Here is a 22,519-nt window from a genome sequence, read left to right as displayed (position 1 = left end):
GCACTGAACGTTTCAAATCCAGCATTATGAATAAACCATGAAAGAGTATGAGACTCCATGGCCATAAAGTCCCAATCGTATGGTCAGTGAATTCATCGGTTAGATAGGGGTCATTCAGAGTATACTGGCTTGTGTGGTCCCCATGAGAGAGAGAGAGAGAGAGAGAGAGAGAGAGAGAGAGACAGAGAGACAGGAAAGGGGGGGGGCAGCCCAGGGAGAGAGTTTGGTTTCAATTGTCCTGGGATCAGACTGTCTCTGACCTTGTGATCTTCAAAGTTTCCTTTGACGCAGGGAGAACCACCTCATCTGGCCACTTACCCAGACATACACACTCACTGATGCAAATTCACGCTCACACACACATGCGTACGCACACACGTCTACAATTTAATAGAAAGATACATTTTTGTTTCCCTGGCAACAGCATGGTGGCATTTATAAATCAGTAAGGCATCCTCTCCTACAAAGCTTATAAAATATTATACAAGGGGTATGTCTAATTTTGGATTTGATTGGTTAAAACTGCATTCCAGCCGGAGTCTATTCCACAAGTTACCACCGGCTAAATCTATGATGGTTAGATGAAATGCCTATTTACTCTGTTCCAGCTGACTGCGCAATCCACTGCCTCATCAGCCCAGTCAGGCAAATCAATTATTAGAAAAGTAGAAGGCGTTTAGAGCATCTGCAGTCATTGATTACAATCTGAAATGAATTGTTGTGAAAATAAGGAACCCAGCTAATTGATGTTTTCCTGTATGCTTGTTTTATTGAGTCAAACATCCAACCACACATCTTACAAAAGAAAATAAAACCATCAGGAGATTGACACCATGGCACACTGTTTTACAGAAGATCATTCTGTTAGAGGTTCATTTTCACCCAACATATAAACATGTGCTTTTACAAAAATTAAATGCATACTGTTTACTAAAATGTGTAGAAAATAAAAACAACACTAATAAATTAGGCATCTAATAAATAGTATATATCATTCAATGGTTCATGTACAAAGCTGAAGTAAGATTGTGTTAATAGTTATCTCATACGACATTTCTTCAGACAGGAAATCAGACAAAATAAAGGCAGGTGTGTAGATGCACAACTACCGAAACTAGTCATATTCCTCTATAGGTAGTAACTAACATAACATATTTTATACATTTGGGTCCTTTACTATTTGTTGTATTTACATTATAAGTATTGTGGCCCTTTTAGACAATTATTCTGTGCAGTGATGGATTTCTACAACTCTTTTATGCATATATTCTGTGTTAATAAATGTGTTTATAAAATGCCCAAATATAATTGTCAAACTATACACACAAAGTACACTGCATTTGATTTCAGTCCGTAAGTGCATCTTTTGCTCTCCATCACAAGGTTGGAGTTCAATCAGGCATATCTAAAGGACAGTCAAGTCTTGGTGCCTACATTGATCCTGCCATTTGATGACTTAGGGAGACTTACAGTCAATGAGTTTGCGGTGTCTAACCGACACATTGTTGGTGGAGAAGAGAAAGAGTCCCATATAATTTGAAAGACACAAACTATATATTTGCATGGATTTGAAAACACAAACTCAGCATGGAATGACTACAATGGATATTGCTTGTGGAGTTCTGTTCGGGTCAAGGTGCATTACTAAAACTATTTAGACCACTTCAAAAATGTATTCAACTGGCCAGATGAGCTTTTATTTGATTATAAAACATATTCTACCAACCTTATGACCTCAAATAACATAGATCTGTGAATGTAGAGATGTACTAGTTAAACAACAACAATGATATCATGTAATCCAACAGTAGCTCTTCAGTCTCTTATCAGTAACATAAGGTTCCATATTTGGTAAAAACATTTTGAGCCAAGCTCCAACTACAATTACGGAAGATTTTCAGTAACAAAACAGCCAATATTGGGATGATAAAGTGCTGCTAAAAAGAAAACTTTTCTCAAAAACTTTTTATTAGAGAATAGAAAACTTCTTACAGTGGCACAGCGGTCAAAGACAGGAGCCGCTTACATCAATAGATGCTGTTGGCTATATCAGCTGACTATACAGGATTGTCAGCTATGCGTCACAAAACTAAGTTGAACAAGGAAGCAGCAGTGCTGAACTATGCCAAAGGCATTGTGGAGTTACAATAATGAAAAGCACCCAAAAAGAAAGTCACCACTTTTCAAGGAACATGGAGCATTAGCTGGGAGTTTGACCCCGAAGGGTCTAAAAGCACTTTCAGGATGAAGCAGACCTTGGTAAGGCTGGAAGCCACATTACATTTGGTTACTGTTTGAAAGGCAGCCTCCTTTTCTGTCAAAGGCACAAGATCAGAGAACAACGTACAGTCTTGTGAACTGCTAGAAGGCTCTACTGGGAGTGTATGCCTTGTATGATTTTGGACCAGGCGTTTAAACTCAAAGTTGTGAGGGACTTCAGTTACGTTTTAGAGGTGGGGGGGTTGTAAGTCAGATTTGGGTATATTTTACATCTATATTAGTCTGCAGTGAAATGGGCTGATGTTGCTTTTCAACTGAGTATAGTTTGCTATACAAAAAAGAGTAGAAATGTCTCAAATAGTCCCATGATTTCATAGTGTAAAATTCATGGTCATGGGTATTGCTTGGGAATTAAATATAAAATGTATGCATACAGTAACTTATAACAGCTGGCTCATTTGTAACTGTGTCTTTTAACTAAGACATAAACATACAAAATTATCTTTATGATTTTATTTATTTTTCCTTAAGAAATCCATTTGTAAAAAATAATTAAAAGCCTATCCGGACAGAGATTAAAAGTGAGTTGGTAAAAACATATTTACATGGCATGCAATTTCTTGGGGGTATTCAATGAAAATAATTGAGACCTGCATAAGAGGCAGAAGCATGGATATCTAAACCGGCAAAATGAGAAAGATAACAGACAAAGGAATAAAAATAAAGTAAAAGTAACACAGGATTTGACTGTTTTCTGATATAAAATTTGAAGTTAATTGAAAATACCACCTTTTCCTTCTATCTACCATGCCAACCCACCCCCTTACACCCAGGTTCCTGCCCCCACCAAGTTTTTGTTGTGATGAGAAGAGAAGGAGCGCTTGAGACTTTGAGACAGAGGATCGAGCAGGAGGTGAGGGGCATCTGTTCTCTGTTTGGTGAACATACCTGAAATGTGATGGCAGCCAGTGTGTCAGTTTAGTAGTCAGTTTGCACAAATCATTGAGTGGGCTACTCTGGTCCCCTCATGTTGGGGTGGTGAAGGAGGGTTCATAGCCAGGCCTCAGCAGGGGGTGTGGGACGAGAGGAGAGGGGAGGGACAGGTGCTCAGAGCTGAGAGTCAGCCCCCAGGCTGTTGAGCTCCTCCGGTGAGTGCTTCTCTCCCCCGGTGCCAGCCGACTGGCGGAACCCGGCAGAGATCTCGTCAAATGTCCGGCCCTTGGTCTCAGGCACCTTGAAGTAGGTGAAGATGAAGAAGCTGAGCAGCAGTATAGTGAAGATGACAAAGACATAAGGGCCACACAACTCCTGTAGGGCGAGACGGAGAAAAGAAGGAGAGAGAACATTGAAGATCATGTTCATTAAGCAGTGGGCTCCAAACAAACACGTCTTCAAACTAATAGTTCACATTCAGTATATCAAGATTAGGGTTGCAAAGAGTGGGTATATTACTGGAAACTTTCTAAGTTTACCAGTAAACTACTAGAATGTTGGTATCTTTCAAGGATTTTATGTAATCTATCACAAGACATCTGCCCTTTTGGGCACTTTAGATTTTGTGTCTGTAATTGTGTCTGTAATTATCCCTGGCCCTTGGTGCGACCTTATCATATATAAATATGTATGAAATAATTAAATAAGATGATTTTAAAATAAACATTAGAATGACAAAGCTGTAAAACATGATCCTAAATTATCTTCAATTTAGTGAATACCATTGATGTTTAATATGAGGGTTTCAGCAAATATCCTTTATTAATTCTTAACACACTTCCATTTATTTTACTAAGTCAACATTTATTAGTTTTCAGTGTTTTGGCATCAAACTGGTGGCAGCTGTGAACAGAATAAATGTTTGGAAGAGTTGCAGAGTTAATGGAAAATAATGCCAATGTTGATTTTTTCCTTAATTGGGTTATGTTCTCTTGAACCATATGGTTTATGGACAATATGGACACAGATATAACAAATATATTTTTTATTATTAAAGTATAAATTACAAAATTTACGATAGATTGCCATACATTTTCTGTTAATTACCAAAATTAATGAAGATTCCAGTAACTTTCGTAAAATACCAGTAACTTTGCAACCCTAATCGAGATGAGTATGCAGACAACATCTACCACGATGACCATCAGTGACTAACAAGGCTGTGCTCAGTGCTTACCTCTACATACTGGAAGGCCATGCCCACTATGAAGTTGGCGGTCCAGTTAGAGAAGCCAGCCACAGCGAAGGCCGAGGGCCGGGGTCCTTGGGAGAACAGCTCAGCCACGATGAACCAGGGGATGGGACCCGGGCCAATCTCAAAGAATGCCACAAAGGCAAAGATGGCCACGATGCTCACGTAGGACATCCACGGCAGCTGTTCCTGATGGAAGACAAACAGACAGCAGGGGGTTAAACTACTGGTATTCATTCAACATATTATATTTACAAGGACGTGTATCAATAAACCAAGTGTTTTTCCTCATTCATTCCGTATGAGAGCTGCTAGCCTTATGTGAAGTGTGCTGTAGTTAGTCTACGTACCAGCAGAGCCAGAGCGACGGTCATCAGAACGGCAGCGCCTGCCATTCCTATCAGCCCCAGCAAGTGGAGAGACCTGCGTCCGGCGCGCTCCACCACAAACAACTGAGAGGAGAGAGGGTTGAGTTACACTGTCCAACCCCTAATGTGGTACATCATGTGCACCATAAATGACACATACACATCTGCCACAGTTACTCACCGACACCACAGTGAAGGCTGTGTTGACCACACCGGCACCAATTGTAGCATAAACAGGCTGAGCAACTCCGGCCTTCTCAAAGATACGGGTAGAGTAGTAGAAAACCTGCAGGACACCAACAGCACAGTTTAGAGTTTCAAAATAAGTACAGTAGTATACTGTATGTCAGGGATCATCAACTAGATTCAGCCGAGGGCCATTTTTTCTTGAGCAGATGGTCAGTGGGCTGGAACAAAATCACAAATAATTTGTAGACTACAAATTGACTGCAAGAAGCCCAAACATATATAATATTTGACAAAAACATAATCACTTCAAACCAGTTGTATACTTGGGAACAAACTTGGAGCTGGTTTCCTGGTGTTATTGTAGTCTTCTTATGTTGAACAATAACAAATAAAAAACCTGGGGGGCTAAATAAAACCACCAAATCAGGGGAACCCTGCTGTATGTGTTTGGGGTGAGAAGTGTGTATGAGAAGTGACTCACAGCGTTGATGCCAGACAACTGCTGGGAGAGCTGAAGCATGATAGCGATGAAGATGGGCTGGCGGTAGAGTGGCGAACGGAACAGCTCTAGGATGGTCACCTTCTTCTCCCTCATCATCTGCCTGGCCTCCTCCTTCATCTCCTGCATGTCTGCACTCACGTCTGTGGTCCCACGCAGCTTCTTCAGGACTGACAGAGACAGAGCGAGAATGGAGTTTACATTACAGTCTGCTAGGGCTGGGTCACTCCATACCATATCAATTCAGGCAATTCGAGGGATAAATTTAAATTAAACACATTTATTAAAACATGGCCCTTATTTTAGATCATTTTCAACTCATTCAAACTGACAGAACTGACATTGGCTGAACTGATGACATCAAGTGTATGAAAGTGTGTTTGTGTATAAATGTACTCTACTCACCAGTCTTGGCCTTGTTCTCCTCGTTACGGTTGATGAGGAGGAAGCGGGGGCTCTCGGGGCAGAAGGGCAGCAGTGCACACTGCACTAGGGCTGGGATGAAAGTGAAGCCCAGCAGGAAGGGCCACAGAGATGCGTTCCCCATTAAGGCCTCCATGCCAAACACCTGAACCACAACACATAGTTAGACCACCATCAGAGTATCATATAGCACAGCTCTCAAAGAGATTCCTTTGGAAAAGCATACAAATCATCCATTATTCTCCATCCGATATCCCTGTGCCCATTGGCACTGACCTGTGCCATCAGGATGCCTGTGACGATGCCTAGCTGGTGGAGGGTGCCCAGGGCTCCTCGGAGGGCAGTGGGGGCCACCTCACCCACGTACATCGGCACAAAGCCAGTGGAGAGGCCAGAGTAGAGGCCCACCACAAAACGCCCGATGATCAGCATCTCCCACGAGCCACCCATCTTAGAGAAGCCCATGAGAGCAGCGGAGACAAAGGCCAGCACGTTGGCCATGAGCATGGAGTTCCTCCTGTAGACACCACAGAAATAGTCATGTCAATTATAGTCCACTTACTTACAGACATTTACATATCACACATGTAATATCATCTCACATAACACAGTTGTAAATAAACATTGTGAAGTGTCGTATTTACCTGCCAAAGCGGTTAACGAACAGGCCCACGGAGAAGGAGCCGAAGATGCCGCCGACAGAGAAGATGGCGACGGAGATGGACCACAGGGTGGTGAGGGAGGTCTTGGTGATGTGCTCCTGGTACCGGTCAAACCATGTTTCGTTGAGGAACCTCTCAATAACCTAGCAGAGCAGGAGAGAAAACAACACAAGCTCACAACACTGCCATAGACACAAATCACAGTCAAATGTACCATAGACATACAGTAATGTAAGAGACCGTAAAAAAAGGTGTTTCCTTGTCCTCATTGCCATTGGCCAGGTGGCTGCTGTTTGATGTATGGCCAGTAGATGGAGGTAGAGGATTGTATTTCAGGTTTTCCAGCAACAAGGTCGTTTGTGGGAGAGCGAGGTGTCAGGTTTCAGCCCCTTCCCCCACAGTGACTCAGTGTTGATAAACATACATATGTCTGATCAGCTTGTGCTGGAAGTTAAGTGGTACAGGCTGGGAGGAATGTCCCCCTCCCCCATGTCTCTGCCGTGGCACACTGACAACTGTCATATGTCTAGGACTCCCTCTACCTCTATCTAGCACTTCTAGTACTCGGCACTGAGCCCTGCCCCCTCCTGTCCTCCTCTCCCAAATATCACTGCTGGCTCCTGTCATGTGCTTTACTGATAGATTATACAATATACCCTTTACCAATACTTATATAATGCTGAGTGATTGATATAGAACTGTTAATGTATTTTATAGGGCAGGAGAGGTAAGCTGGGTATGCTGTTCAAGATATGGTATAGCCCAACACTGTCAATATAGTTCCATAAAATAAACATTCTTACAGATAGAGAATGGCAAGTCTACCTTTCATTTCTTATTCTTGATTTCTCTGAATAGGCTTGTGTCTGACTCAAGACCTAGCACGCACCTGGCCACAATGAAAGAAGCTGTCCATTCATGACCGGTGACCCTGTACTGATTAAAGCATTACTGTCTCTGTGGACTCCTGGCCTGGCAATGCGGAGGCATTCAGGTCCGTCTGTCTGTGCTTACAAGGGGCCCAATTTGGAGCCGGCAGGCAGGGTGGAGAAGCAAACCAGGGCACTTGAGAGACACCTAATCTAATCAGTGCTACAGTCTTTAGAGCGGAAGGGCTGCAATCACATCGGAGAGAGAGATGGAGATTTGGGCTGGCGGTTATTAAGGGTCTCCATATACACGGAATGTACAAAACATTAGGAACACCTGCTCTTTCCATGACATAGACTAAACAGGGGAATCCAAGTGAAAGCTTTGATCCCTTATTCAGTCAGTCTAGATCAGTGGTCACCAACCTTTTCTGAGTCAAGATCACTTTCGCAGTCAAAAAGCAAGCTGAGATCTACTGCTCAGATTTTTTTTTTTACATTAACCTCACACAAACAGTTTTGTAGGAATGATGTTTGGGAAGTAGGCCTAACACCTTATCACAGCATATTGGCTATATCATTGGCCTGCCAATATTGTTAATCAGACCATATCATAGGGGCAGCAGGGTAGCCTAGGGTAGCCTAGTGGTTAGAGTGTTGGACTAGTAACTGGAAGGTTGCAAGTTCAAATCCCCAAGCTTACAAGGTAGAAATCTGTCTTTCTGCCCCTGAACAGGCAGTTAACCCACTGTTCCTAGGCTGTCATTGAAAATAAGAGTTTGTTCTTAACTGACTTGCCTAGTTAAATAAATAAAAAAGATTTTAAAACTCAAGCTTTGATAACAAAATAGATCAGTTGGTTTAGCACTTGTGAGGCACTGTGGAGCATGAATATAAATAATTCACGTTTTACTTTTACTGGACTGATGGTCAACGAGGTCAAATTACGACATCAGGGATCTTCAGGTCGAAAAGTCAGAGCTCTAGAAACATGCCCGATTTTCCGACTGACTTGGAATTCCGAGTTGGATGACTGTTCAAAACTATTTTTCCCAACCGCCTCTCACGGTCCCTGCTCTCTCATTCCTTTCTTCTATTGAGACTGACCAGAGAAAGGGGACACCGTCTTCCATCTGATCGCGAAACTCGAGTCTGCCTCAACCGCATCTGCCTCATGCACAAATTCATGTTGTTCCTATTACCAGAGAATGTGAAATATTCCTTAAAATTAAAAATCGACACAAGCTGCTAATAATAATAAAACGCAGGGCTATCGATACTTGGCTACTCATTCATTGCAGCTGCAGCCCGAGCGAAAGTACGAAGAAGCGCGTTTTGTAATAGTGTAGAATAGTGATATCAGCTGTCAGAGCAGCTTACCGATCATTGCACCTGTACACAGCCTATCTATAAATAGCCCACCCAACTACCTCATCCCCATATCGTTTTATTTTTTTCTCCTTTGCATTCCAGTATCTCTACTTGCATCATCTTCTGCACATCTATCACCCCAGTGTTAATGCTAAATTGTAATTATTTCACCACTATGGCCTATTTGTTGCCTTACCTCCCTAATCTTACTCCATTTGCACACACTGTATATAGAATTTTCTATTGTGTTATTGACTGTACGTTTGTTTATCCCATGTGTAACTCTGTGTTGTTGTTTGTGTCGCACTGCTTTGCTTTATCTTGGCCAGGTCGCAGTTGTAAATGAGAACTTGTTCTCAACTGGCCTACCTGGTTAAATAAAGGAGAAATAAAAAAACAGTGACAGTGCTGAATATAAACTTAAACATGAACTCACTCATAAAAACAGCATCTCTTTGCCGTATTCGTTGACAGTCTCTCTGTGGTCATGGTTTTAAAAATGATTCAATCTAAAGTAGGCTAGCAGCCTATTAAACTTGGGTGTGGCCAGGGTCATGGAAGCTCTGTAGCCACGGTGATTTGAGCTATCCGATTGGGCAGTGTAGTAGGTGCACTCGATTTAGTAACAGATTTGCCAGTCCGCCGGGTAGTCGGAGTTTGTCTCATGGGAACACTTTGCTTACCCGGTGCGGCAACAGCTCAACATGACTTTAAAAAAGGAGTGCAAGCCTTTATTGTTCATTGGCTTTTCTACAGAAATATTTGGTGATCGACTAGGAATGCCTTGAAGATCGACCATTGGCGACCACTGGTCTAGATGAAGAGAAGGAGGCAGGTTAAAGAAGGATTTTTAAGCCTTAAGACACTTGAAACATGGATTGTGTATGTGTGCCATTCAGAGGGTAAATGAGCAAGACAAAATATTTAAGGGCCTTTGAACAGTGTATGGTAGTAGTGTGTCTAGAACTGCAACGCTGCTGGGTTGTTCACGCTCAACAGTTTCCCGTGTGTACCAAGAATGGTCCACCACCCAAAGGACATTCAGCCAACTTGACACAACTGTGGGAAGCATTGGAGTCAACACTTTTGACACCTTGTAGAGTCCATGCCCTGACAAATTGAGGCTGTTCTGAGGGCAAAAGGGGGTGCAACTCAATATTAGGAAGGTGTTCCTAATGTTTTATACACTCAGTAATTAGTCATGCTGTTATCACATTTATCATGGATCTCAAATCAAATGAAAGTTTATTGGTCATTTGCACAGGATACAGGGTGTAAATGGTACAGTGAAATGTTCTGGATGTGTTTCTATGTTCAGCAATACTACTGTTTCTGTGAATACTTCCCTGCACTCTGTATGTTGCTTCCAAACAGCTGTGGCATTGTGTGGTATTACTGAGCATGTGTCAGTGTGCGTATGTGTGTGTATATACGTAACTGGGACATCAGCTGAGACTGAGGAGGGGAAGGGAGGGCAGGTTTACACTGGCCCAGTGTCTGAATGACAGCAAACCTCTACATATCCATGTCCTCTACATGTATGTTTGTTTTACTCCATGTGTTGTTGTATGTGTCGAACTGCTTTGCTTTATCTTGGCCAGGTCGCAATTGTAAATGAGAACTTGTTCTCAACTTGCCTACCTGGTTAAATAAAGGTGAAATAAAAATAAAATAAATAAAAATATCCACCCCCTTCTCACCACTGCCCCCCTTGACCACTCTTACAGGAGGGCACCCCACCTCTACACATCAGCTAGGCTTATACTTAGAACTAGATCATCTGGTCCTACAATCACATTTGAATTATTCACCGCTGGGGGGTTTAACCAATCAGAATGTCTACCGGTCTGTAATAAACAGGTATCAAAGTATTATTTTCTTCCCTATTGTGTACAGATGTAGGATCTTAATTTGATCACTCTTTTGTTGCTGAGAATTTTCCTGAACATCAGGAATTGCACACTTGTAGTGTATTTGAGTTTTAAAAAGGCTTCTAAAGTTTGTCTTTGTCACCTTGAAATTTCAGACTTGATTTGCCTTAACAAAAAATATATAAATTCCTACAAAAATGTCCATTATAATCCACATAATAATTCACATTTCCTGTTACTGTAGGATTATTTTTCTGCTGTAGCAAACTTGACTCAAATTAAGATCCTACATCTGTAGCCTACTATTCTATTCACAAAACAGTGCTGGCTCCCAAACATCAATTGAAGCGCTTGGTAGGTATGACAGGTAGGTACTGACAGACAAATGAGTGTGTGTGATGGAGCAATAAGTGGTCTCCTGAGAAAGGAACATCAGGACAGGAGACAGCTGGGACTGTAGATCACACAGAGCCGCTCATATATCAAAAGTAATGGAGAGGGCAGGTGTCCCATGTATTCAGGCAACAAAGCACCTGGAACTATGAGCCGAGCTGCCAAAAGGCTTGTTCAGACAAAGACCAATACTGTGTGGATTAGCCCTTTCACCTAAATAACAAATAACACTGAAGCATGCATGAGAGCACCAGCTGTACTGGAAGACTGTGTGATCACGCTCTCCGCAGCCGATGTAAGATCTTTAGACAAGTCAACATTCACAAGGCCGCAGATGGATTACCAGGACGTGTACTGCGAGCATGCGCTGACCAACTAGCAAGTGTCTTCACTGACATTTTCAACCTCTCCCTGTCCGAGTCTGTAATACCAACATGTTTTAAGCAGACCACCATAATTGGCAAAGACTCCAGCCACCCTAGTCATAGACTGTTCTCTTTGCTACCACATGGCAAGCGGTACCGGAGCGCCAAGTCTAGGTCCAAGAGGCTTCTAAACAGCTTCTTCCCCAAGCTGTAAGACTCCTGAACATCTAGTCAAATGGCTACCCAGACTACTTGTATTGACCCCCCACCCCCACCCCCCACCACCACCACCACCACCACCACTATCTGTTGTCATCTACGCATCTACTTTAATTAACTCTATCTACATGTACATATTACCTCAACTAACCGGTGCCCCTGCACATTGACTCTGTACCAGCACCCACCTGTAGATATTGTTATTTTTTACTGCTGATCTTTAATTTTATCTTTTATTCTTATCCGTATTTTTTGAAACTGCACTGTCGGTTAGGGGCTGGTAAGTAAGCATTTCACTGCAAGGTCTACTACACCTGTTGTATTCGGCGCATGTGACTAATCAAATGTTATTTTATTTGAAACTGAAAGATTATTATGACCCACATGACCTAATATCACCTGGATATTGTGAGCTTTCAGTAAACAAAACCATTTTGTAGATTTAGCAGCTACAGTACAAAACTGTTCAAGGGATCCACTTTCACGAGAAATGTGAAGGAGTAGGGTCAAAGAAACACATTTTGTTTAAGTAAATGGAAAATAACTTAATTCCATTTTTGGAGACACGTCTCACTGAGAGCTCCAAAATGATGTTCCCTTTAGCGGAGTGAGTAGCGCTCTCCTGGTTGTCGCCTCACTTACAATCTGAGCCCCTTCGGGGCATGAAAACAGTCCTTTGCACACCACAGAGGCCCTTTAATGGAGAGTGCCTTGGACGAGATACTTGAGATATTATTAGCTCCCCTTTTTTCACGTGTTGCAGGGAACATCTTGACTGGCCAAGGCAGACACAGCGGCAGTCTCATCTGGGAAAAGGTGTTGGGGAAGATTCGAGCACGGTGTCACTTGGATAAATATAGATAAGCCTTCCCCATCCAATTCCCATAAGACACATCAGCCCCACCTCCCCACCCAATCTCATTCCCGTGGACTCACCTTCTGAGGGGCATTGATGACACCCGTGTTGTAACCAAACTGCAGCGAGCCAATCACTGCTGTTCCCACCGTCAGCATCAACTGGAAGGTCACTTGCTGCATATAGACAGGAGAGAAAGTCTGTTAGAAATCCCCTCTCTCCAAATGCCTGTACTGTATCAGAGCATGAAAAGAGCAGCTTGGAGGTACTTGGAGTTGATAGACTTATTGTCTTAAGAATACAAATCTCTAGGCTAAGCTATCCTGTTGTTGCCATTCCATATAGCCTAGACCTAGGCTAGACAGGCCTTAAGGCATATTTTGGTGAGAACCTCCTTGGCACACTGTACTGTAAAGGTTAATCAATTTAGTTGTACAATATCCATTGACTTTATCTTGTTCAACTAGTTTGACAAGTAATCACTATCAACACCCTGAAGACGGCATACAAAACATATTGATTGTCCCGTCATGACTCATGTCATTTGTGTGGACCTCCTGTGTTGTTGATTAACTGCAAAGCAATCTAAGGATTTTGGGCCTGGTAATGCTTTAGTTTCTAATATTTTTTTTCCTCCCCGAAATTAAAAACTTGAGCTGCAGTGTCTATAGAATGGGCTAGTGTCCTACATTGCGCAATAGGTGATTGTACTGCCCCAAATGTGTGTGATAGTGACATAACTTGCAAGAAGGCAACCTAGCCTCAGGCCAAGCACAGAGAACGGGGAATTCATCCTAAATCTGTCCACCTCAGGTGGTTGATTGTAGGCCTAAATATTTGTGCATTAGGACCACGTGTCCACACCCAGCCCTCTCAGGAGAGGGGTGATCTAGCCTCAGTCATTGTCTGTGTTCCTGTTATTTCTAAAATTGTTTGATTGGCATAATCCCAGTGGAGCCACAAGGAAGGCAGATATTTTCCTCTTGCCATCAAGTTAACACACATACATACACACAAACACATATTAGGTGAGCCATTATGCAGTGTGTCTGTGGCGTATTGTCTGTATTGTAGGCATATTGGGATTTCATTTTTTGTTGGTTACAATCGTGTGGAGAAGAGGTATGTGGGCTACTGGTACTGGGAGTTTTCCTCTGTTTAGGAGTTGTCTGTATCTGTGGTGATGTTTTGATAGTGACATGGCTGTTCTGATTTAGCCTTAATGCTTTACACCAGTTGCTATGGAAGCTGAGATCCTCTTTCATACTCATGTTGTGATTGATTCTAAACTTAAAGCCAGTGTAGTTATGACAAGATCCTAGATGTCTGTAAAATGTGAGGGAAAGTGAACCATCCCAAAATGTATTTCTGCAAGGGTAAATATACAGTAGGCTCTGACACATTGTCACAAAAAGCACTCAACTAGATAAACTTGCATGATAGCCTATATGTGCTTCCTATTCATGAGATAAACTAGGCCCCCCAGGAAGATCAAATCAAATCAAAGTTTATTTGTCACGTGTATACCTTACAGTGAAATGCTTACTTACAGGCTCTAACCAATAGTCCCCCCAAAAAAGGCTATTTACAGAAACCTGTTAGTCAGGCTTATAGAGGTAGTATGTACATGTAGGTATCGTTAAAGTGACTGTGCATATATGATGAACAGAAAGTAGCAGAAGCGTAAAAGACTATCTACATTTTAGTACTTCAGCAGACGCTCTTATGCAGAGCAACTTAAGTTAGGCTCCCGAGTGGCGCAGCGGTCTAAGGCACTGCATCTCAGTGCTAGAAGTGTCATTACAGACCCTGGTTTGATCGCAGTATCACAACCGGCCGTGATCGGGAGTCCCATAAGGTGGCTCACAATTGGCCAGGCGTCGTCCAGGTTAGGGGAGGGTTTGGCTGGGGTAGGCCGTCATTGTAAAATATGAATTTGTTCTTAACTGACTTGCCAGGTTAAATAAAATAGTGAGCATACATTTTCATACTGGTCCCTCGTGGGAATCAAACCCACAACATTGCAAGAGCCATGCTCTACTGTACCAACTGAGTTACACAGCCATATCTGACATGGGATTATCTGACAGGGAAATTGTATTTATTTGAGGATCCTCTTTTAAAAAATGCTGCTTTAAAGGGCACTAATGAACTAGGCCTACCTCACCTAAAATATCTGTTGAGAACAAGTGCTCAAGGCTATTCTAAACAAAAGGGAAGGCATTCCATTTCTGTTCATTCTGAGATTCTTGAAGAGGGTGGGAGCTACAAAGTGGGCTGGAAACACTCACAACACAGCAAGCTTAGTATAGCTCAGTAATAGAGACCTAAACAAGGGCAGGTCTGAAAGTGAGGTGGGGTAAGTGTAAGTCTGAAAAAGTAGCAGCTTAACCAATAAAGTTCCACACAAGCAATGAGTCGCAGGGGTTCAACAACTCCATGGCTGGGTTGCTATAACCAGCCCAGCACAGGATGTAAACACACACCATCAGGGTAGATCTTGTGTTGTATGGTTTGCTATCAGAAAACATTCCACTGTATTCTTTCTGAAAGGGGATGGTCACGTATCCTTCACCTTGGAAACGATGAAGTCACGCCCTCCAGCTCTGAGATGGTTATCACAGCCTTAAAGACTACACTGGCCCTTTAAACAAACACCATTGTTATAAAACAGCTGCTGCCACCAGCCAAGTTTACATTCCTCCCAAAGATAAACTTCCATGCAAATCAATCTCCTCCTTCTCAGGAGTGAGTCTGTAAATTTTAGCCCAGTCACAGTGAGTGGGCTGTAGTATTGGTGACAGTTGCTTTAGGCCTAGTTAGCGCAAAAGGGATTATTTCTCACTATTTAAATTAGTACTAACACAAAAAGGTAAATGTCTCAAATGTAGCCTATAATTTTAGTCACATCTACCTCGGATCAATAAAAATGTCATATTCAGATGTAAAATGGAACAAAAAAACAACAACAATCTCTCTCCAAATATATGATTATAGTGAATTTTTACGTTTCAGACCTGCCTCATCTAGCTAAATGCATCAACAGTAAAATCTCTTTACATTCATGTATGAGATAGTCTGGGCTTGAGCAAACATCTAAAGTGATCATAAGGCCTGTTCCTTGAGCAACAGTTTACTCAACACAGTTCATGGGTTATATTGGAGGTCGTTAGGTCAATTAAAATCGACTTTATGTGATCAACAAGCAGTCCAACAAGGAAACATGGTATACTGCCCTGACGAATGACGATGGTGAGCAGGGATGGGCCAGAGTTGTGTAACAGAGGTATGTGGAATTGTGAGAGTCAATTCCAAGTAGGTACAATGTAAGACGGAACCCTTTTTCACATCATATCAGCACTTTGTCAGGTGACCAAAGCCTTAAAACTGACCTCACTGGTTTTGGGAGGATGTCTGGTGAAACATAATTACTTCCTGCTGTGAAATGTTTACAGCCACATCTTCCCTGTAAGTGACACCTATAGTATAATGCATTAGTCATCCAGTTCCAGTGTATTGTATAACCTTTCTCTAGTCCCCCTCTTCAAACACCTCAGCCTCTGCTAAAAGTACCGCTGGGAAACACTGTATCATATTGATTAGCAAGGCAATGCTACAGTGACAGTCTGTAAGTGACAACAGTACATACAGATATAATGTGAATAACCCTCAGGTGCTGTAAGGTTAAGGGCCTTCTCTAATCTAAACATCTGAGGTTTCCGATAGGCCTAGTTCTGTTCAGAAAGCAGAAGCCATGGCTGGCTGTGCCACAGCTCCCAGTTCCCCACATACTCACCTCGCCTATGGCTCTCAATGATGGCTATGCCGCCAGCCTCACGTCCCTGCAAACGTCACCTCCTTGACAGCCTCGGGTTTCACAGGGGAACCTAATATCCCTCCCTCATCCTCCTCCCTAACCTGACTCACAGCACAGGACAGCACAGAGCCCCTCCTGTGTATCCTGACTGCCTCCCTTAGTCATTCACTGAGTGAAGAGTTCACAGGAACAAGTCTATGGTCCATAACATGGTCTAAAACAAAGAGGTCAATGGATCGACTGCAGTAGAAAATTAGGGGGATGGCAAAAACTGGCACATTTACAGTAATGTGGATGAATTAATATGCACTGTACCTGTCAAACGAAATGTAATAAAGTAAAGACTGTCAGATACAAACAAAACGTTTCCATACACGTGTATTTCTGATCCATCGAATTTCCCACTGATATCTGGTGCAGGTGTTTGTCAAACCTGACACAATCTCAGATACAGTATAGCTCTATGGAGAACAAGCGAATGAGCCTGTACACTACACTACAGCTTTACAGATTTAACCAAACTCTCCTTCACATGAAAAGCGATTAGCAGAGGTCAGTACAGTGTGCACAATGCCTTCCACTTTTTTTGAGGAAATGAATTAGGCCCTACGTTTCTGCCTGTTTCAATTACAGCATTCACAGATCTCTTAATCCCATCTTTTATATAAAAAGTATTTAGGCCTCATTAGAACACACTGACACTTATATTGAAAGGGCATACTGAAGGGGCAGTCATGCAGAGGGAAATAAAGTGAGTGGAGGAAGCCAGTGGATTGAGTGGAATTAAGTTTTTAGAAGGAAGGAACTGAATGCCGGCTTTAGGTTTAATTAAAAGCCAGAACTGTCCACTCAGTTAAAAATCGAATTGCTTCTTAGAGTTATTCCACTCACCACAGACCAGGTCAACTGTACGCTTGCCCCAATTACCTTGTTTCTTACCCAGGAGAAAAAGAGGCTTCCACTGAACTAAAACAAAGTATTTTGTTCAGTCGAGCTTTAAAGGGACTTGCAACTTGTGCCCAAACTGCCCATAAATCGGAAGGCTTTGTGTCGGAAGGAAATGCTTGTTATCCAGTCTATAATAGGAAAAGAGGTTAGACAGTATTTTGTTTTGGAGAGAGGTTGGGAGAAGTTAAACACCCCTGGGGTGAGCAGTCAGGCAGGGGAGATGTCTATCTGAACAGGTGTATCAACGTGAGGCTAAGAGGGCAATGTCTCAGCAATGGTCCTGTGTGGTTCAGTTGGTAGCCCATGGTGCTTGCAATGACAGTGTTGTGGGTTCAATTCCCACAGGGGACCAGTATGAACATGGACGCACTCACTCACTCTGGGTGAGACTAAAAAATCTAATTAGGGCTGGCATAATTACTGTGTAGCTGATGGTTAATGGATGAAGACTGTCATGAAAATAAAATAACTGTTTAAAAAAAACTGACTGAAGACAGGACAGTCGGGCATTTGGTGCAGTTGAGTCTGTTTCTGTGATAACATGGACTCTTACCGATGTGATTAAATTTTGTTGCCCCTTGCTGAAACAAGCAAGGTGTTGTAGCAATCGGTGAAAAGAATGGGCTTGGAACCTCTTACCCTGGCAATTTGACTGGTTAACCTCTGGGTACACTAACAATGGATGCCTGGTATTGTGTTGCAATAATTTCCATGGTATGTAGTATGTAAATTCAAATGATGTTAACTGATGCAACGGAATGTATTTTTTGTAATGTCAGTTGAGTTGAATCAACAAATCACAGCACATATTGATGGGTACACTTCCTGTTTTACTCTAGGTTGAAGATGACAAAGGTGAAGACAATGGGATTCTAATTCCAATAATTCTTTGCAACAACGGGACCAGCTATGCTATTTAGCAACGGTGCTGGTCCCAGATTTGTGACAACATAGTCTTAACCGGTATATTTTCAACCTAGCTTTTACTTTTTGCTTTTACTTCCTGCTTTGCTACCATGGTTACACTCACGATGACCACCAGCCAACTCATTATGCCATCATTGATTTGAATGAGGATGCCTGTTCTTCTATTCAAATATTTTTTTATGGCAGCACATGTAGTCAGGAGTGGAGGAAAGGAGAAAATGTGCTATTCGAATGGTTATTACGGAGACCACGGTCATTTGTTGGCCAATTACAGTCATCCAAAATTCCATGAACGTCACAGCCATATGTAAAATACAATACAATGATTTCCTTGGAAAGCTCTAGACTGGCAATGAGGACATTTATCCTAGAGCCAAAACGTAGCCTGCTTTACCTTGCAGACATACAGTATGAACCAGAATATCATTGACAAATGCTTATTACAATGTTATGCACACAGGACTGAACCATGGCTGGGGACAGCTCATTGGTAGTTTGGCTTTTGACATATAGCCAGATATCCGCCACACCCTGTGTCACCAACCCCTGGTTCTACCCACACGCTGACTGCCCCCTCCCTGTCCAGCTGTGCTGCACACACTCGGGGATCATAAGCACAAGCCAGAGTGCGATGCCCAACCACGAGATGCTGATTATAAACCAGTAGACATGCTCAGTGCGGTGTTAGCCTGGACACATGCTCAAAGCTCAAGCTGTCTGACAAAAGCTAAACACTGGCCTAATGGGAATGACTGGAAAGGGGTAATTTTAATTGTGTTCCAGCTGAGCGCCAGGAAATCAAACGTCTATGCCTAACCATAAAAGGGGTTACAGACAAATAACAATAAACATGTTTACCATTTCAACCAGAAGTAAACTCTAAGTGAGGGCTGGGGGAAGTGACTTTAAAGTTGTCAGGGGGGTAGCTAACCACACAGCATCAGCAGTCAGTGGTAAATCAGCCATATCAGAGACCAGATGAGTCACGTCTCACTCTCTTCCTTTTACTATTGTAAAACAACAATAAGCAAATGTTACATCAAATGCAATGTGAAAATGAACAAAAATGAAGTGAAGATCTCATATGCTGTGATAAAACAGATAATATTTAATCATCTTTAGACTTTAATGTGCTGCCTTCCTGTGAGTAATGCCATCATGCTCTTCATTGACCTCATTTTAATCCACTACTTTATAAATGGATTACTACACCAGATACAGTCATGATGTCAACAGAGGGGATGGGGTTTACAATTGGCCAGGACGCATGTAGTTTGTAATGTATGGAGGGGGATTATGAATAGCCAATTAGCGGCCATGAATGTAGTAGGCCTACCCCACGATCTGACTTAATGCGATCGCGCGTGTGCTGCATTTTCCCCAGCAGCCGCATATCCGACTGCGTCCAAAGACGATGGTGAGCAGCACAGCACACACGTTTTACGTTTCAATTGAATAAAACAATTACATGATGGGCTAGCTAGTGTAACTTCTTTAAAAAATACTTAGTATTCGGAACCCATTGACATTAACACAGCTAGGCAGTTTGAGAGTCTCACGCTAACCTAATCAGTTTTCATTACTAGGAAGCTAGCTTCCCTCTATCTCTCTTAGCTTCTCTCTATCTCTCAGAGAGACACAAACACATAAACAGTTTTGTATATTGGTTTCTATGAATACTGCCAACTAGTCGTTAGCCTCACTCATACAATTAACCTACCTTGCTGCCTGAATCCATTGCCGCAGTATGGCTTGTCGATATTATTGCTGGCAATCTTGAAATGTCGAGAATATAGTTTGGGTAACTTCCGCGGCAATTTTTTTAACTCAGACGATGTGTCTCATTTTTAAGATGATAATGATACAATATGTCATAAACAATAGTATCTTCTTTGTTCTTCTTCTTTATTTTCAGCGTAATTATTTGAATCTCAAATTGTCCTCAGTTCATCGTGTTTATTCCCCTAGTGTAATTTCTGTCATAAACTCAAAACTTCAGATTCATCATGCCCCAAAGTGTTCTTGGGTTGTTGAAGTAGTTCGTTCTTCGAGTACAGACTGTCTACTCTTTGGGGAAATAAACCGGTGAATATATTTCCTACAGCCCGTCTAGAGTGATTGGCTGACGCAAGAGTTTAGTTCCGCCTCAATGTGAGTTGAGTTCAGCCTCAATTTGTAAGGAGGAGGCCCGTTTCTATCCCTGAGCTTCTATTGGTTTAAACATGCACCCCTATGACGACGTTAAGACATGTAACTCTGAAAAGTGTCACTTAGTTTTGTTGAAGTACTAGGTCGGATAGTTATGTGTTAAGCACATCGTCCTCGATGTATTTAATTGAAATGATACATTTTGATTACAATTTGGTGGAGGCGTGAGCAAAGTATTATATTGTAATAACATGGTTATATAGCCTACTGATCAGACGCTTGCAGCAGGGGGCGCAAATGTACTCACCATTGCTGATAGTTTGAGGCCATGGCAGGAAATGACACTGGCATGCACCACCTTTTCATCCCACTTGCAAACCCCACGTAAGCTATAAGTAAGCAATAACGTGACCTTGCCTACCAAGGGTAGAATTTCTATACTTCATAGGTCTACTTGCTCCTAGTACTTTATCCCAACTATACTAAAAGTGAAGAGATAGTAGTAGCCTAGTAATACATTTGAATGATCCATGTCAACACTCATTTTTAGGCACACACAAAAAAACATCCAGTCTAGAGGTCGATGGATTAATTAGGGCTGATTTCAAGTTTTCATAACAATCAGTAATCAGACTTTTTATTTCAAACTAAATAGATTTTATTTATGTATTATATGAAGTTAATATAAATGGGTTCATTATTCATTCAATATTGTTGTATTGTTCATTCAGTATTGTCATTATTACAAATATATGCAAAAATCGGCCGATTAATCGGCATCTACTTTTTTTTGGGGACCTCCAATAATCGGTATCGGTGTTGAAAAATCATAATCGGTCAACCTCTAATCCAGTCAGTCATCCTTTATTTCTCAGCACCTTACTGTAACCATGCGTGCTCAGTCCTTCATAAACAGTGTTTCAAACATCCAACATCTGTGATCTTTGACCAAAGCTGGTAATGTGACATTGGTACCCTCTATTCAAAACCATAAATTGTGATGGAGATGTTTGTTATTAAAGGTGTGTAAAAACAAATATTTTCATGTGAATAAATTAACCTGCGTAATACCTTTTGTTTGAGATGGCGGGGAAGGGTCCGGTCAGAGTGCATGCAAAAAATTAGGAAAATAATCATTACTACAGAAAGGAAAATGTGTGTGTTTATACAGTGCAAATGAAAGAGTCGGGAACAGGAGAACAAATGTATAAAAATTGAAGAAATGTGTTCCCTTTTTATATAATCTATTCCCTTTGAAACCATTGGAAAACAATAACAGGCAAATACTGTAGACAAAGGCCAGTGAGTGTGCCATATGGACTGACCTGTCCTAAAGCAACAGGCTGAGGAACAGAGGTAGAGGAAGACCAACATGGTATTTCACATTGTCTGTGGGTTTGTCATGTCTGAATAATCATGAGGCAATGTAAGGTTTATTTGTAAGATTGAAAATTGTCACTCAAAACTAGTTCAACTGGTTACACAAAAAAATGGACTAGTTCTTTGCTGACAAAAACTTTGTGATGTAAACATCAGCAGTTACCAAGGAATGTTGTAGGAATGACTGATGAATGAAAAAATCATCAAAGCTTGTCAAAAGGTGTGATACACTTTCAGGGGTTATAATGCAGTTCTAGAACACCTGACTGTTGCTTGTTGCTGTTGAATGTCTTTGCATAGTCTTACCTATGATTGATTGACCTGGCTGACCATGTGTTCTCAGTCAACTTACTATGTAAAATAAATACATCAAAGAAAAATGTATATTCTTGAATCCAACAGACAATGCCATGTCTAGTTACGCTTGCCAGATTCATGGCTCTCCACAGCGGTTGTGGGAGGAGACTATGTAATGTCTTATTTATGAGGCTTGCAATAATTTCTGACCTAAAAAGTAATGCCTTTAGTATGCTAGTGTTCAGGTCATGTTAGACTATAGTTGACCTTGTAAACAAGCATTGAGACATCAAAGTGTCTTCCCTCTGTTATTCTCTGAGCCTCATGGTCCACAGCACCCAGATACAGGATGAGGGGAGGAGGGAAAAGGTGTTGAGTCCCTTCATTACAACATACACGATGCACCTATATCTTTTGTTAGAGATGGCGGGGAGGTGTCCGGTCAAGGCACATTTTAATTAGAAAGTAAATAGAGCGGATGGGAAACGGAAGGGAGACTGGGAAGGACTGAC

General features: G+C 41.8%; 1 protein-coding gene across 1 annotated transcript; it reads right to left on the bottom strand.

The window, feature by feature from the left end:
• Positions 1–747: 747 nt before the first annotated feature.
• LOC112218847 (solute carrier family 2, facilitated glucose transporter member 1) lies at positions 748–20,300 on the bottom strand. The gene is made up of 10 exons (XM_024380063.2): positions 19,903–20,300; positions 12,571–12,666; positions 6,529–6,689; positions 6,161–6,401; positions 5,867–6,029; positions 5,444–5,631; positions 4,955–5,059; positions 4,756–4,857; positions 4,391–4,594; positions 748–3,528 (listed from the first exon to the last, which is right to left on the bottom strand). Exons 1-10 carry the CDS (start codon positions 19,918–19,920, stop codon positions 3,328–3,330), a joined length of 1,479 nt encoding a protein of 492 aa, XP_024235831.1. The 5' UTR covers positions 19,921–20,300; the 3' UTR covers positions 748–3,327.
• Between the last annotated feature and the right edge of the window lie 2,219 nt (positions 20,301–22,519).

This window comes from Oncorhynchus tshawytscha, linkage group LG02 (genome assembly GCF_018296145.1).
Source record: "Oncorhynchus tshawytscha isolate Ot180627B linkage group LG02, Otsh_v2.0, whole genome shotgun sequence".
Lineage (NCBI taxonomy): Eukaryota > Metazoa > Chordata > Actinopteri > Salmoniformes > Salmonidae > Oncorhynchus > Oncorhynchus tshawytscha.
The sequence above is the reverse complement of the archived record's forward strand: the minus strand, read 5'-3'. Positions and strand labels throughout refer to the sequence as shown.